The sequence below is a fragment of the Caretta caretta genome, chromosome 18 (genome assembly GCF_965140235.1).
Source record: "Caretta caretta isolate rCarCar2 chromosome 18, rCarCar1.hap1, whole genome shotgun sequence".
Taxonomy (NCBI): Eukaryota; Metazoa; Chordata; order Testudines; family Cheloniidae; genus Caretta; species Caretta caretta.
Window position 1 is genome coordinate 5,593,433 of NC_134223.1, and position 18,028 is coordinate 5,611,460.

The 18,028-nt window shown below is 41.8% G+C and overlaps 1 protein-coding gene and 1 pseudogene across 4 annotated transcripts in view; one reads left to right on the plus strand and one right to left on the minus strand.

Annotated features, from left to right (window-relative positions):
- Positions 1 to 18,028, plus strand: part of DDI2 (DDI proteasomal shuttling factor 2) — a 43,272-nt gene that overhangs the window by 1,876 nt on the left and 23,368 nt on the right. For all 4 annotated transcript variants that reach the window (XM_048824720.2, XM_048824722.2, XM_048824723.2 and 1 more), the window contains exons 2-4: positions 12,616 to 12,745; positions 14,015 to 14,251; positions 17,169 to 17,295. In XM_048824720.2, coding sequence (XP_048680677.1) covers positions 12,616 to 12,745; positions 14,015 to 14,251; positions 17,169 to 17,295 — 494 coding nt within the window. The remainder of the gene's footprint in view (positions 1 to 12,615; positions 12,746 to 14,014; positions 14,252 to 17,168; positions 17,296 to 18,028) is intronic.
- Positions 489 to 6,878, minus strand: LOC125624371 (tissue alpha-L-fucosidase pseudogene; annotated as a pseudogene).

The window sequence follows — 18,028 nt, forward strand, 5'->3', positions numbered from 1 at the left end:
ACTGGTGTCTAGGACTTTCATAGAGTATACCTCAATCTAGTTCAAATTTGGTAGGGCTTTGCTGACATGACAAGCTATACAAGTGTTGCGAAAACACAAGAAGAAAACAAGTGCTAGGTGTGTGTTAGAGGGAGGGATACAACCCACCCGAGATAGGGTTACACACCATTTGGCATTTGAGCTCTGATGTCCATTTGACATTTCTGTCCACATCTGATCTGCTGTCTCTCTCTTTTCTCATAACACCAAATCAGAGGCTTGACACACCTGTCAAAGCACATGGAGCATTCTGTGATTATTGCCTTTGCTTTTTTGGTCTTTTTCCAAAAATACACTTATACAGCCCAAAACTTTAATTTAAATTTTAAGTGCATATTAGAAAAGGAGTACTTGTGGCACCTTAGAGACTAACCAATTTATTTGAGCATGAGCTTTCGTGAGCCACAGCTCACTTCATCAGATGAATGACTTCATCATCTGATGAAGTGAGCTGTGGCTCACGAAAGCTCATGCTCAAATAAATTGGTTAGTCTCTAAGGTGCCACAAGTACTCCTTTTCTTTTTGCGAATACAGACTAACACGGCTGTTCCTCTGAAAAAAGTGCATATTAGTCACTTGTGTGCTTGGAGATGAAATAGGTGAAGACAACTTCAACACAACACCCTCTGGCCAGGTCAGAAAGATGGCATAGACAGTTGATCCTTTAGAAGTGTACCGTGCATGGATTGTGGTGTTCTCCATCTGCACCCTCCATGGCTTAGAAGCATAAATTGCCTCCCCATTAACACGCGGCCATTTTCCAAGGGACAGAAGCGTTTCTTGAAAGATTGGAACAATCACCCATTCTTTTGTGGGGCCCACGTTGAGACGATCGTTGCCTCCAAAACTCACAGTCTGCACTAGTTCTGAGATAATAGTTGATTCATCCATGAGCTCGTTGAGTTGCATGTTGCTTTAATAGCCCCAAGACCTTTTGTCAATAGATGTGCACATCTCCCACTTGTGCTGTGGCAGGGTGCCCGGCTTGTATTTATCGGCACAGTTATAGTATCCTCCATGATGACAGAAGCAGTTGTTGCACCAACAGTCATTTATCACAACAGCATCCTTCACAGGACTATCATTATAAAGCCAGGCAAGGAAAGAGGTAGAGTTCCAATATGTGTTTGGACCCTCCCAATCACCATCTGACCAAATCAGATCTGGTTTATACCTCAAAACAAGATCCTAAAGCTCTGGCATAGTTTTTGAAAAGATAAAATTCTGAGTCTTGATGCCATTTTTTTGATCATGTAAATACAGAGGATTAAACCACTCTGAGAAAATGGTACAGTCCATAGCGTATGTTCCTTTCTCTGAGAGCTTGTCCCAGTTCACCCATTAGGTCTCGATGGGACCCTGTATCCATAGAATTCCAGTTCCAGGACACAGGAGACCCCTAGTGTGTGAAGCCCTCATGATGCTTTGTAGTCAGCACCACATACCTGGCTGCTCGAAGATTAGTGCTGGTGAAGAGTGTTAGACTGACAGCCCTGGAGGTTGATGTCAGTTTCTCTGTGCAACAGGTTCAGTATATGGTCAGCAGTAGTATAATAAGCTTTTCCCCCACAGTGCCCAAGTTCTCTGACTCATCTCAGCCCTGGGTGAGACACCTCCACACCCAGTCCCTTGTGATTGGGTTGGGAGGTATAGTTCAGATGCCACTTTATAGAACTGGTAAGCAGCTTGGTTACGATGGATGGTTTTGTGGTGTGGCGGGGTGGATTTGATGTAAATTGAGTTGATTTAAATCATGATTTAAATCACTTGTCAGGAAGACTCGATTTAATTATGGATTTCTACATAAAAGTGCATTCTTGTTGGTTGTTATAACCTTAATACATATTCTTCACAACTCGGAGATAGATGTAGGTTTCATTTTTAGAAGGTACACACTATGTACATTTTTTAAGTGATTTATTTTTAAAACTTTTCAGATTAGGTTTACAGCTGTATCAGAAAATGAATGATTGGTTATTTCATTTACCAAAGATAATTGAAGCAGTTCACCTCCCAATGACTTCATAAATATCTATCTCCAATTCAACAGGTGAATCATTAATATTTGGAGGATTTTCTTGCCCTGATGTATTAGGAGGAGAACATCATCAGACAGACATTTAAATTGTTTTATTTAACTAAAACAACAACTTTATGTATTTTATGGATTTTTTTCTTCAACAGCAAACATATAATATTTTAATGAAACAAGCATATGAATTTTTGAATTTAAACATTCAAGATTTTTAAAATCAGGTTTGTTTTTGTTAAAATTGTTTTTTAACTAAAATAGTTAAATGAAATGTTTAAAAAAACAAAAATTAAATTGACTCTGTCAGCCAGGTCAACATGAGAAACTTAAAATATTGGCTTCTGCAGCTAACTCAGTCGTCTTCACCTTCATTTTCCTGTTTGTTTGTAATCTGGAAAAGAAAAACAAGCTTTCCTGCTTTTTCAGGTCCCAAACGATTTCTCCATTTGGAATGAATTAGTCCAAAGGAAGAAAATATTCTTTCTACATCAGCAGAAGAAGCTAAAAGAAGTTAAAAGTGAGATTATCACTTCAACAGTCTCTGAATCAAAGTGCTTAAGTGACTTCCTCCAGTTCACTGGTGTGACTTTCTTTAAAACATCAGAAAACATATATGTCTTGAATGGTTCTTATTCTCAAACTGGGTCTCTGTTACTGCCTGCTGCCATCATAGGTTTTCCCTTCTAGTGAGAATGGTCTGGTAGCTCTCAAATCAATGAAAGCTACACTCAGGAAGACCTTGAGACTTCAGGAATATGCTGCTCAAACAGTTTCACTTTTGTTTCTGCCTACTGTTCATCCCTTCTCACGTTTATCTCCAGACTTCTTCTCCTTGTCCAGATCTATTCCGCCCCCAACAATCTTCTATTCATTGAACTTTTTGAAACTTTGCACTTTTAGAGAGAGGTAAGGGATTGACTCCGTGTACACAAATTTGGAGAGGGACAATAGGGTTGAGGTCTTTTATTTCTCACCACTGTATATTTATTTATTTATTTAAAACCATTTTTGCTGTTAACAAGCAATTTATCTCTGGAGACACAAATCCACAGTTTGGGAACTGCAAAACTAAGCATCTCTGATGATATCTTCTAGACTGAGCACTGAGTAGATAGAAAGATTAACCTAAATAATCTATACAGAAGCCCCTGGAACCCCATAAATTTGGGTCCCTAATCCATGAACTATTGGAACTCATTTACAAAACTTTTCTTAAACATTACATGAATATATTGTCTCATACTATAGAATTATAATTTATAATCCCTATTCCATGATGAGATATCTTTGAGCTATAATGTAGCTTCATTAAAACTATCTTTAGATAGGTTTTTTCCTCAAAAAGCATTTTATCAAAAAAATCAGATTTAAATTAAAAAATCGGATTTTTATTTATTAATTTTTTTAATTGATTTTTATCCATTCTGGTGTGGACACATGTCCACTGAGTTCTAGACTAGGGCCTTCAGTTCATTTCCTGGAGGCCATCAAACAGCCACCAGATATATTGGCGACTAGGGCTGGTTTGTTGCAATTTTTATTTAGGGTAAAGTTTCAGGATGTTCATTGGGAAAAGGCCTGGAAATACAGTTTTAAAAGAGAGCCAATATTCCTGTCCTTTTGTTTTTCCAAATAGTCAGACCTGTGTGTGCATGCTAATGGATAGATTTAAATAATGTGGTTGCCACTATCAAGCCACAGCTGTAAACTTAATTTGCCTCCCGAGATAGTCTCGTAATTTTGGGAAAAGAAGAAATCTCCCCATTTCTGGTTGAATTAAGACTTCTCACTAAAAGCTACTAGATCGGAGCCTTCATGTTGCTTATTGTTTCTGAGCTATTGTTCTCTATTAGCTTCCTGTACAACTCAGTATTTAACTTGACTGCTCTCAAGGTTTTAGTGAAATTGGTTCAACACTTTAAGATGTGCAAAAATCCCAGGGGATCAAGTGATTAGCTCTTCAGGACCTGAACCGTATCTTTATATGCAGCCCGTGTAGTGCAATGGGATCCTGATTTGGGTATCCGAGCACTACAGAAATGTGAATAATATAATAATAATAATAATAAAGGACATCTAAAAAACAACATGAAAATATTGTGCGCAGCTCCCATGCCTGCAATAAAGGTTTAATGCTGACTTTTGATTACTTCTGAGTTTGGGTGAGTTGATGCCAGTTACTTAGTGCTGGAGAGCTCCATATCTTATCTGCTTCCCAGGGCATGCTGCACACCATCCTATTCGAAAGCCACGTAACTGCAGAATTAAATCATAGAATATCTGGGTTGGAGGGGACCTCAGGAGGTCATCTAGTCCACTGATCTAACCACCACAGTCTAAAATGAGATTAGAAAATCAAAGGCCCGTGGAGTTCCTTAGGGAAAACTCTTCATTTTTCTCACTGGGGAGCGAGAGACGATGGATCGCAAAGATTCCCATTCTTTTTATGATACTGCCAACCCATGTTTATACAGAGAATGAATATCAATACCAGATACATGTTCTTAAATGAGACTTGTTCTGGTACGATAAAATCAGAGTCCCAGGCCCCTCCTGGTCCATGTTCTTCCACCTTGCCTGCAAGGGAAGAGGAACCCATGACCAATAAATAGCAGTTAACACTGAAAGCTGTGGTTACAAAAACATGAATATCCCTTGTTCTTCCTGTTGCCAATGACCAGCATAACTTCTCTGCATGCGAGAATGTACAAATGCCTGCAACTGGAGGCTTGAATTTCTGAATCATAGAATATCAGGGTTGGAAGGGACCTCAGGAGGTCATCTAGTCCAACCCCCTGCTCAAAGCAGGACCAATCCCTAACTTTTGCCCCAGATCCCTAAATGGCCCACTCAAGGATTGAACTCTCAACCCTGGGTTTAACAGGACAGTGCTCAGACCACTGAGCTATCCCTCCCCCCTGAAGTACTGCCTGTAGTGTAAACACCTCTAGTCTTTCAGCTGTGTCCCTCCAGCTACTTGCATAATGATAACGTGACAACACTGACTCTCTTTTAAGATGATGTCTGGTTGTGTACTCTCTTGCTTGTGCTGCTCCGTCATTGGGATTTTTTCCCCTCTCAGCAAATAATTTTAAAGTTTTTATGTAATAGCTTCCACAGTTATCTAGGTCAAATAACCTGCAGTTGACTCCAAACACCATCAGAAGTGCCTCTGCTTCTCCTGTCCCTTGCTAATTCCTGCTTCCTTCCATTCTCTCCTTTATTGTCCATCATTTTCCCTTTCTGCCCACGTATTTGCTAGGCCTATATCTGTATAACATCCTTTCTAGTCAGCCCCTCTTTCTGTAGAGCATTTTGCAATCTTTCATAGGAAGAAACTATATAAATACCATTTGTATTTTACTTATTGGAAGATCAGCTTGTCTTAAGGACAAGAATCAGCTTCCAATAAGGAAGGACTGTGCTTGCTTAAACTGACAAATAGTTTTTTAACTCAGGGTCTTGTTCTTGCATTATTTTTATCATAGCTCTCTTTTTGCAATGATCAGAGGCATGTTGCTTTAAAAGCAAAATTGTCAGGCTCCTGCCCCAAGGAAGGTGCAATTCATATTAAACATTACACAGCAGGGGAATAAACCAAGGAAGTGGGGAAGGCCAATGGTTGTGATGAGAAACTGATGTTCTTATTATGTGTGTGTGCTTTATTGAACTCTGAAAATTCATTTTACTACTGTTCAGGGAAAAGTGAGGGCTGAAAGTCTTGACTAAAAAGGATGCACTGTGAGGAACGATTTAATGGAGATGGTTGATGACTTTGTGCCACACAGCAAAGTTCCCAGCCAAAGGGATGACACACACACGCTTGTGAGGAAAGGAGACACCAGGAACAGGGAGGCAAGTGGAGCAGGCAGCGAGTAGAACATGTGGAGGGGCGTGGAAGGCAAGAGAGGTGAAGGGAATAGTGAGATTTTTGTCTCCCATTCACCTTTTGATTGCTAACAAGTTTGTGATTTTTTTTTTATTTGGTCTGGCTAACAGATTGCACCTTCCGTCCCATAAAGGAATTTGGAAAGGGAGGAAAATCTGAACAAAATATGCTGCGGGAACCTGTTTTGGAGTCTTCTGGGATCATGAATATTTTATCTACTTTCCTTCTTCAGCCACTAACCCACCCCCATTTACTGACCTGCTCTTGGGTTGCACATTGTCATAACACTTCAGCTAAGGAGGTCTGGAACCCATCAGCAGTTCTCTGAGTACCAGTCACGAGTTACTTGATGTGGGTGGCCCCAGGAGCTCAGAACTCTGTTTCTCACGGTACAGTGCTGCTGAGATAACTACATCAACCTCTAGTTCTTTACATTGCTGACACTATTCTTCTCAGTATTTTTAAAGCATGCTACTTTTATGGCTAATCGATTTTCTTGATTGCAGTTACTTGGGGGGGCAAAAACTGGTTGATATCCTATTGAAAATTAGAGTAAGAGTTCTCATTCTAGATTTTGATTTACTTATGTGCTGCCTGGGGATCTCTAGTAGGAAGTGTCACTGACCTCTCTTTGTAAGACACTTTGAGATCTGACGAAAAGTGCTGTGTAAGAGCTAGGTGGTGATCTGTACCAGTGTTCGACCAAGACCGTGACTGTACCAGGCCTATCAGTTGGGTGTGGGCTTAACCTGTTATGAAGCCTGGCAGCTCCCAACCCCTAGACCTGTGGAAGGTCTGTGGCAGGCTAAAGTAGGCATAGCTGAATGGAGAGCAGTCAGTGATGGTACACAGGGGCCCAGCACAGAATGTCATCAATATGGTAGGGTAGGGAAGCATATAGTACCTTTCAGCGCCATCGACCTGCTGATGGATGAGAGACTCATTAAACAGATTGTAGTACAGGTGCGAGAACTGACCACAGGTGGTGCTCTTCTAGCATGAGACCTCAGCAGCATGAATCAGTAACTTACAAATGTTATAGTTTTGTTTGGTAGAGTTTGTAATATCTGTACTGCTTTTGTTCTTGCTTTTAAAGGAAAGGCATTCCTGCTGTATTGTCATTCAAACAGCAGAAAGCTACCTGCCTTCCTGGTCAGGCATTCTTTGCAAAATGAGAGCACATCATAATGCTGGGGGATCTTGGGCACTGCCCAGCTTCAGAGAAGCTAGTGACTTAGTACTGGGCTGTCCTATCAGCGTTTGCTTTTGTAATGTTTCATACCATGCAGAAGCAACTAAATCAAATTAGTTTATTTTGCCTGTAAAGGAGGATGGTTAAGAGTGTGTTAATTTGTTTTGCTGAGGGATATGGCGTTAATTACGGTGTGCTTAATTCATGCTTTGAGCTGTTAAGGTGGAAAGTTTAAAAATCCAATCCAAGCAAGAAGACAGGCTAAATCTGTCTTAAACTGATTAAGTTGCTTCTCCCAGAATATCCATGTGAAGAAACTGTCATTTAAGATTTACAGCTGCAGGTCAGGTTTATTCCTAGCTTGTTTTTTTCCCCTGTCAGTGGCATGACTAACTCACAGAGGTGCAGCACAGGTTGGGGTGTGTTTAGTTATGTGAGATGCTGCTTTGAAAATCAACTCATCACAAACAAAGTTTCATAATGCCAGTAAGAGTTTGTTGTACTGTTTCTTCTCTGCTGATATAACCATTAAAACATGTTGATTTACAACTAAATAGAGCCTTTACACTAGGTTTGGTACTTCTTTTTGCTATGTAGAAGGATACAACAGTATAACTATATACATTTATTTAAGCAATTATGTAGCTTAATATTTTAGATTCTTATTAATTGCACATTTTTAGTATGTTAGAAAATGGTGACTGATACTGCTTATTTACTAAATTAACCTTTTGCTCATGATTATGTCAAGCTGCATTAGGATGATAACTGGAATTTAATTAAACACACACAACAGCATGTAAAATATTTTTATTAAACAGAATAGTATATGACCTATTGTGCCATATTTATAAAGCTTGACCTCAAAATGGATGAGTTTGCTCTGATTCTTTACATAGCAAAGCAGCCTTTAACTCAGTTTTTGATAGAGGCATATGAATTCAGCATACTTTTTTAATTTAAAAGATTTAAGAGATTATAATACATTTAGGATTTAAAATATTTTGTATTGAAGTCAGATTTAATTTTAAACAGGTTTATTTTTGAAAAGAAAAACTTTTCATAGTTTAACAAAATAAGTGCTTTGGAAACACGCATCTGTTTTGGCAGCACCTACTTCATGTTTTGGACAATCCTATTTCAAATTGAGCTCCAGGTTTTTTATCTTCTGAGCCTGAAATATTCTGAGACTGCAAAGTCAGTTTTTAGAAATAGCACTATTCAAATTCTGGTACTTTAGAAGCAAATGATTTTTAAGGTAAGCTTGCAAGTCTGCAGTATAAACCAGAATACAGTACAGGAGAAACTTGGGTACTTGCAATGGTTAATCCTGATTTGCACAAAAGACCTAATGGCCTTTCCCATTGCTCAGCAAAGATTTAACAGTGAATGAGAAGGTCCTGTATTCTTCTTTGAGTAGCCTCTGTACATGGCCACTTGTGGGATCAAGATGTCTGTGCTGTGAGCATAGTTATTTGGTGTCACTGACTCCTTCCCATCCCTGAGTCTTCCAAGGGTGTAAAAGGGTGAGTGACCCCAATGAGCATGCAGCTCCTTAACTCAGATCAGATGCGTTGACTTTGGTTCGTCCCTCATTGTTTTTTCTTTCATTCTGTCCTTTGGAGCTTTTTTATGCTTAGATTTTTTTAGTTAGATTGCCCATCATTCAGCTTTGAGAGAGAGTAAATGAGGGGGTGGCAGCAACCTGTGCAGAATGGACATTACCTGGACTTGCAAAGGCGGGAGAGGCCACCTCACACCCCTGCTGACGGGGTGGCTCTTTAGGGCCAGTTGTCTAAGGGCTCGTTTATACTTAAAACGTTACAGGTAACAGGTTGTGGAAGGTGCAGGATGTACGTTACTCTGTAGAGCAGGGATCGGCAACCTTTCAGAAGTGGTGTGCCGAGTCTTCATTTATTCACTTTAATTTAAGGTTTCGTGTGCCAGTGATACATTTTAACGTTTTTAGAAGGTCTCTTTCTATAAGTCTTTAATAAATAACTAAACTATTGTTGTACGTAAATAAATAAGGTTTTTAAAATGTTTAAGAAGCTTCATTTAAAATGCAGAGCCCCCCGGACCAGTGGCCAGGACCCGGGCATTGTGAGTGCCACTGAAAATCAGCTCGTGTACTGCCTTTGGCACGCATGCCATAGGTTGCCTATCCTTGCTGTAGAGGGTACCTGAAAGAGCTTCATTTGTATGATGTGCTGCCCAATAGAACTGATGGAAGAGAAGATCCCATGTTTGGAGATGCAGCTAGAAATTATGGTTGAGTTTAGACAGAATTTCAGAAGATGATGGAGAGAGGAGGTTGAAGAGAAAACTCAATGCTTGCAGATGCCTGCTGGCCAAGAGAACTGTGAGGGTAGACCGCTGGATGAAGAAAGTGGCCCATGGAAGAATGTGACTACAAAAACAAGGCATAGGAGAAGACTAGCTAGCAAGGGAGAAGTAGAGCTGAAGGACAGGTTTTGCTCAGTTAGAAAATGAAGGGGAGAGGCAGACAGTAACAAAAGAGCAAGGAAGACGAGTAGAGTAGCTAGTCCTACAAGAGGCGATCCAGAATTCAGAGCTCCAGGACGATAGAGTATGACTTGCAGAAGATTCCAAGTGAGAACAGATGACAAGAAGACTTGCAGCCAGAAAGAACAGAAGAGGGAGGACTGGAGACTCACACCAACACCAGGAAGAAACAGTCTACACAACTGGGGACTCCCTACTAAGAAGAACAGATGGTGTGCTGTCTGCCAGGACTAAGATATGAGATGTGGACGTGAGACTGAAGAGGATCCTAAGGGGAGCAGGAAAGAAACCATTTATCGTCTTTCACATGGGAACAAATGATGCTGCTAGATTCTCACTGGGACACATCAAGGAAGACTGCACCAAGCTGGAGAAGATGCTTAAGAAATGGAGGTTTAAGTGATCTTCAGTGGGAGATCTTCAGTGTCCATAGAGGAGGAGAGCAAAGGAAAGACAAGATTATGATGATCATCAGATGGCTCAGGCAGTGGTGCTACAAGGAGAGCTTTGGGATGTTCGACCACTGGGAGCATTCACGGACAGAGAGCTGCTCTCACGAGATGGACTCCACCTGAGTAGAGAGGGTAGTAGACTTCTGGGATGGAAGCTGGCAGAGTTGATTAAATGAGCTTTAAATTAGGAATTTGGGGAAAATGTTTTGGAGGTGGTCATATAATCCCCACACCTGATTATAATATTTAGCAGGAGGGAAATCAAGTAAGCGGATAGAGAGAAGGAGAATGGACAACAAGAGGAAAGATTATTACTGTCATTGGTACTGGCACTGGCAGGTAGGCTATGCTGGCAGTAAAATGATTGTGCCTTATCAGATGAAGAACCTGGGTAAGGCCAAGTGAAACAGCTAAGATGTCTGTACTCCAATGCAAGGCTCCTTGCATTGGGGGGGAGGGATAGCTCAGTGGTTTGAGCATTGGCCTGCTAAACCCAGGGTTGTGAGTTCAATCCTTGAGGGGGCCATTTAGGGATCTGGGGCAAAAATTGGGGATTGGTCCTGCTTCAAGCAGGGGGTTGGACTAGATGACCTCCTGAGGTCCCTTCCAACCCTAACATTCTATGAGCCTGGGTTGCAAACAGGAAGAACTAGAACTACTGGTGCAGGAGGTGAAACCAGATATTATAGGGTTAATGGAAATGTGGTGGAATAGTAGTCATGACTTGAGTACAGGTTTTGAAAGGTATGTGCTGGTCAGGAAAGGCAGAAATAAAGATAAACATGGTGTAATAGCACTGTATGTTAATGATGAGGTAGACTGTAAAGAACTTGAGAGTGACGGAATGGAATGTTTGGGTCAAAATCATTTTGGAGAAAAATGGAAACAGACTCCCCTGGAACAGTGCTTGGGATCTGTTACAGACCCCCAGGATCTGATTTGGATATGGATAGACCAGTGAAAGAAATACTACTGGGAATTGTGTGATTATGGGAGACTTTAATTTCTCTGATATTAACTGGAGGACCTCATCTGGAATACTGCTTGCAATTCTGGTCTCCTGTATTTGAGAGATGAATTCAGACTGGAACAAGTGCAGAGAAGGGCTGCTAGGATGATTAGAGAAACAGAGAACTTACCTTACGAGAGGAGACTTGGAGCTTGGGTTGTTTAGCCTAACAAAATGAAGGCTCTGGAGAGAGATGGTTGCTCTCTATAAATACATCAGAGTGATAAACACTAGGGTGGGAGAGGAGTTATTTAGGGCCAATGCTGGCACAAGAACAAATGGATATCAACTGGCCTTCACCAAGTTTAGTCTTGAAATTAGATGAAGGTTTCTAACCATCAGAGGAGTGAAGTTCTAGAAGACCCTTCCAAAGGGAGTAGTTAGTGCAACCTAACTTGTTTCAAGTTTATGGAGGGGATGATACGATGAGGTTCCATACTATGACACATGACCTTTCCACGATTGCTATTAGAAAATATCTCAAACAGTCAGAGATGGCTCAGAGTCTAACTGATTATCATATTTGGGGTTGGGGAGGAATTTTCCTCCAGGTTAGATTGACAGTGACTAGAGGGTATTTTTGCCTTTCTCTGTGGCGTGAGAGAGTGTGTCACTTGCTAGGATTATCTGGGTACATCTTATTTATTCATTTCCCTACCATTGCAGGGGCCTTGGGCACTGGTGCCCCTTAGTCCCTCTTATTCTCTGCCTGTGGCACACAGTCTAGTCTCCAGTGGGCTGTAATGCTTTGGTCTAATTTCAGTTGTTGGATTTAGTGTGTGGATGGTGTTGGTTGCCTGTGATATACAGGGGGTCAGGCTGGATGATCTGTTGGTCCCTTCTGACTTTAGAATTTGTTGTGCATTGACATAAGTTAATGGTAATGTAAGTTCTGTAAAACTGGATGTTATGGAGAGTCATGGCTACATATTCAAGGCTGAAATCAGAATTCCACTGAAGACCTCATGTCCTCCTATCCTGTCCGGTATTCAACACTTCTGCCTTGAAATTCATAAAGTTATTGTGGCTGTCATTTTTATGATGGGAGATCACAATTTAGGAAGCAGGCAGACAGAGTTTTGGCTGAAGGTGATTCCAGGTTTATATGGGAATATGTAGAAATCGGGGCCTTATCCAAAGCTGCTCTAAAATCTTCCATTCTTATTCCTTAACCAGCCCTTCTCAGAAATGCTATGTACTGTGAAACCATGTTGGTTTCCTGTAAGAATAATTCTCTGTGGAGTACTGAGTACTCCTCTTGGGAACTATCTGCCTAGTGCACAGGGCACTTGATTTGCAGCAGTCTCTTGAGAACTGCACACTTACCAGTAATTCTTTTGGATTCATCTTGAAATTTATAGTGAATCAGATTTAATGTTCCTAAGTAAAATCACCATTTAGGGTCTTGCTGTCAGTCCACTTTGTGCCATGTATAAGCTTGTTTCCTGTCACGCTGTCTCTCTCCGTATATACAGATTGTCTATGCGGAGAGGCCTCTAACTGACAACCACAGATCATTGGCCTCGTATGGCTTGAAAGATGGGGATGTGGTGATTTTACGGCAAAAGGAGAATGCGGAGCCACGGCCTCCAGTCCAGTTTCCAGGTGAGAAACTCTTCAGACTAGCTCGCTGGGCTACCTGCTGTTGGCTTGCAGCCCCCCTTGCTGTACCCAGAAGATTACCTTTAAATTGTGGCTGTTTAGCCTTTTAATGCTCTGGAAGTTTTATTTATTGATGTGTGTGAAACTTAACTAATGCTGTCCTGTCAAGGATCTACTAATGTATGAAATTTAAAACGTCCCCTTTTTCAGAGAGTTAATAACTTGGTGATAGAACATTTACTTGGGGCAGAAAGTTGGTTCATTAGTAAATAAATACACCAAAACACTACTTTATATGTGTGTAACACATTTCATACAAGTGCTTGAAAAACTTCACAATAGCCATCTTCATCAGGAAAAACTGTTTTTGTTTGGGGGTGGGCTTTTTCTTTTCTTTGGTTACTTAAAGGGTTTACTTCTTGCAGTGATGCTTTAGTCCATGGGTAGGCATGATTTAGTTTGCTGTTTGGGGGTGGGAGAAAAGTGCCCAAAATAATTTGTTCATAAAAGCAGCTTCTGTGAATGCATGTGGATTTTTATAGGGCTTCCTGTTCCCTCCCATTCAGTATAATGGTGCAATAATAGGCAATCTGTGCTGCTCCGACACATTAGAGGACTGTTGTAATGTGTGCTCCGAGTACATCTCGTGACTATGCACAGAGAAGCTGAATCTTAGCAGACCAATTATGTGATGCAATATTTATTCAAAAGATTCCTCAAGCCCCATAGTATGGAATTGGAGTCCTACTTCCCCCTTATAATTCTTAGTCCTAAGAGTTCCTGTTATAATTGTATCCCTTAATAAAGGAAATGTTGACCGCAGCTTATTGCAGGGGAATGGCTGTAAAGTCCCAGCTCTGCCTCAGCTGGAAGATTGGTGGCTGCAGTGCAGGGCTTCGGTAATATTTTTTCACTACCATATCTCCTTTCATCTGAGGAATTCAGAAGTGCTTTACAGGCGCTGTTAAGCCTCACAACCCCCTTGTGAGGTAGATTGGTGGTATGCATATCTCAGAGTTGAAAAATTGTGTCGGAGGGGGTTAAGTGAGTTTCACAGGAAAATGGGCCAGATATGTGACTAGACCCATTACATAAATATGTAATGGTATTCCTAACCCACTAACCTGAATACGTTGGTGACACAGTGGAGCTCAGACATGAATTGCTGTGTAAATGAAATACTCGTGTAGCATGTTCAGCCATTCCACCGCTTCTGACTGCATTGTCCACAGCAGGTGAAATGGTCAAACTGTTACCTCATTTTCCCTTAAGGTCTGCCCAGGATAGACTTCAGCAGCATTACAGTGCCTGGGACATCGGCCCAGCTGCAGCCACAGCAGCCGCCAGCGCAGAATCCTCGCCCATCGCCCCCGGGTACACCACCGTCCCTGCAGGGCTTGGACAATCCGACGTTGTTACGGGACATGTTGCTTGCCAATCCCCACGAGCTGTCCCTGCTGAAAGAACGCAATCCGCCCCTGGCTGAGGCACTGCTCAGTGGAGACCTTGGTAAATTGGGATTTGGAGGCGACTGGTTCTTCCTTGCTTTGTCTGAGGCTGTTGCGCGGTAACTTCTGTCTGTGCCGAGTCCGAGTACAAAGTGGTCACGGGTGTTCAGTCAGTTGGATTGCTCACAATGGCTTCTTAGTGAGTTTACTGCGGACTGCACTGGAGGTGGAATTCCCCTATCCCCAGAACAGGAATAGCCCTCGCTAGCAACAGCTTTGTAAGCTTCCTCCGTGCGACTCTGCGGATGTGCCTTGTCCCCTTTCTTGGAAGGACCAAATCTGGGGGGTGAGATCAGTTTTTAGGACCGGTTCCATCCCTGGCCTCTGTACGGAGCATCCTATCAACTGTACCAATTACTGGTAACTGTATTACCATCCCTAGTTCTCTACGACCCAAACAGAAAATAGCTCATTTTAAATCCCATCCTACCTCCCTTGCAAAAGCCTGGAAGATATTAATATTTCGTCACTACAGACATGGACTTAAAAAAAACCTAAATAAGAGAGGCTTTGTATCTCAGTGGCAGACACCTAATCTGGCAGCCCTGTGGTCGCCCTGGGAACCAGTAAACAGTGTTTGTTTCACTATTCCTTTTGAAGAGTTTCCTTAAATGTCTTTTAAAAAATTGTACATTTGGCTTTTTTAGAAACAAATTGTTAAAATCCTTCTGGGTGCTATCTAAGATGGTGGTGCACTTGGCAGACTTAGTAGTATAATGCCCTCCACACTCTGCTGGTGAACACTTGGTCTTTGCTGCTCACTCCTCGTTTCATTTGAGCTTTATTTATTTTTGCAATAACATAGAGCTCATTTAGTATGAAAACAGATCATTTGCAGACATTAAAATGCATGGCTATAAACCCTTACTAGAGATCCATTTGTAGAAAACTGTCTATTAGGAGCTTGGTTACTAGTGTGAAGATTTGGGAGAGATGATGGAAGGAAAAAGCACTCTGTAGAAGAGCCTCCCCTAGTTTTTCTCCTCTTGAAAGACTGCAGGCTGGTGACTTCTCCCAGTACAGGAAGGCTGGAGGAGAGAGCTATGTGTTTGGTTTTTTTTAAAATTCTCTATACTGATTTTATATATATGAACAGTTGCAAAGAGAGAGAGAACACAGTAATGTACAATACTGCATGCCATGTTACTAAAGCATACAATCCTTTACTTTCCATAACAAGTGTCTTTTATTGGCCCTCTCTTGAGCCTCACAGTGTGTCCCCTGTATCGGAGAGCTTGTCACAGAATCACGTGAGATGTTCTTCCCTCCCATCCTAGGATGAGAGCACTGCTTCTAGAGCTCGCCGCCCTTGATGGTGCAAGGATGCTCTCAGTGGTAATGGTGCAGAGCACGAACTACAGGGTCCCAGGACTAGCTCATCTGCCACTTTCCTTGTCTAATCTGTACAGTAAACTCTCATAATTCAAAATTGGTACAGCACTGTGCATTCAGAAGGGTGGATTATCAGGTTATGCTGTCAGAATTTGCCATCAGCATTTGGGCAGATATCCAGATCTGCTCTCACAGTAGTATCCAAAATACATCAAGCTTCAATGCATATGTAATTGTGTTAGATGCATTACAATACATCAGAAGGCACCAGCTATACAGAGCATGGAGCCATGGAAATCAAAGCATCGGACTCCTTGCTGAGTAAATAAGATTTCAAGGCCACGTGTATTGGGAACCACTGCATTTTCTGAAGTGAAAGCACTAGCTACTGTTGACACAGAACTGTTTTGATTTCTGCATGCAAGTGGTGTTAAAAATTAATTTTGTTGTGTACAAACTTTGAAAAATCATGGCTAAAATTTTGGTATCTAGAAGTTGTGCACCTAATTTATTTTATTTTTTTCAAAAGTAATCACTTCTTAACTCCCATTCAGTGTAGATTTAGGCATCTAACTGTAAGAACTCAGATTTGTAAATCTTGGCCTATGTTGGTTTTGAAATAAGACTGTTGTTTGGAGCCTGCAATGTCATAGAACTTTGACTTTGCTCAGATGCAAAATTAATCTATTGCCAGTAAGTTCTGCTGCTGTCTGTTTGGTGGAACATCTGATTTTGTTGGCAACGTGGTCCAATGTACAGAGCAGCACACTGGGATTCAGAAGACCTGGGTTACATTCCTGGCTATGCCACTGACTCACTGTGACGTTGTGTAAACCAGCTGACCTTGGTGCCTCCATTTCCTCATGTAAACATGAGTATGGGTAATGACGTCCACTCCTGCAAGGCTCTTTGAGATCTGTGGGAGGAATGCTAAGCGTTAGGGTCGCTGTGACGTCCGTTTCTCCTAATTGAAAAAAGTGTTTGGCTAAAGATGGTTCTACATACGAATGCATAATTTAAACTAGAAGCTGGAATACAAATGTTGAATCTCTGACTCCTATTCTCGGTGTAATTTATTTGCGGCTTTTGGAAATGTTCTTGCATGATATCACTGGGTAGGTCTTGCTGCAGTAAAGCAATGAAAATATTCTTTAATAGCAGCTCTTTGATTTAAATGTTATGGTGTCTCTGCACATTAAATCCATTTGCAGACAATGGAAAGATAAATGTAGGGTAACTTCAGGTCATTCAGAAGCTGAGAACTCTGTTATGTCTACATAGGCTGTTGGGCATCAGGCCCAATGCGAAGTAGTTCAGTCCACGGAGATGGGAGGCAAGGGAGAAATCTCGAGTGATTACGTGATCAAGCCCGTGAGTTCTGTCTGTGCTGGCTGGTTTTTCAAGTAGCCCTGAAATAGAGCCCACTGCTGATTGCACTGGTCACTTTACTTTTCAACAGTGGCCAATATTTTTAAAAGACACTGTTTTGCTACAAGTTTAATAGCATTTCATTTGTAAGAGTAATTTCCAGTAAAGGGTGTCTGTGCATCTAACTATGGTGTTTGTATCTGTTTTTGTTACTGCAGAGAAATTTACCAGGGTGCTGGTGGAGCAGCAACAGGACCGAGCCCGCCGGGAGCAGGAGAGAATCCGTCTGTTTTCAGCGGACCCTTTTGATCTTGAGGCTCAGGCAAAGATAGAAGAGGACATAAGGTAGTAAACCCAAGTCCAAGGGAGAGCTCTGGACCCCTTTGTGGGACCCTATTCCAGTTGAAAATGCATTTTGGGGGTCTAGTTGGAATCAAGAGGGGCAGGTAGATCCAGCATTGTCTCCCGTTTGTTGACTCTGTCACTTCTTTTGGTGGTGTGGTCTCACCCCCACAGCCATCGGTCATCTCTCTCGACACGGGGACTGCACTTTCCCCAAATCCAGTCATAGTCTTTGTTCTTTTTCAGGGACCTTTCCCAATTCTGCAGTGCATCTCCATGAACTTGCCAGTAGAGAGCACTGCATAGAAACTGCTTAACCAAAATTCCATGGAGACCCTGCAAGTAGCTGCCTGGGATATATTGGATCCCCTCAAACCTGAGCACCAGGACTTGCAAACGTAGCCCCTAACCCATGTCTCCTGCAGGGCAGTATCACATGTTGTTACCAAGCAGGCTGCATCTTCTTGTTGCAGTCCATCTCTTTTTATATTTTGGGTATGTCTACGCAACAAAGAAAAACCGTGACTTGGGCTGCAGGGCTGTTTCACTGCTGTGTAGGCTTCTGGGCTTACTTCACAGGGTCCTAGAGCTCGAGCTCCAGCCCGATTCTGGACAGCTACACAACAGGCTATGCAGCCTGAGCCCCATAGTCCCTGGTCAGCAGGCACAGGCCTGCCACAGGTGTGTAGTTGCTGTGAAGACATACCCATTGAGGCTTGGTCTACACTTAAAACTT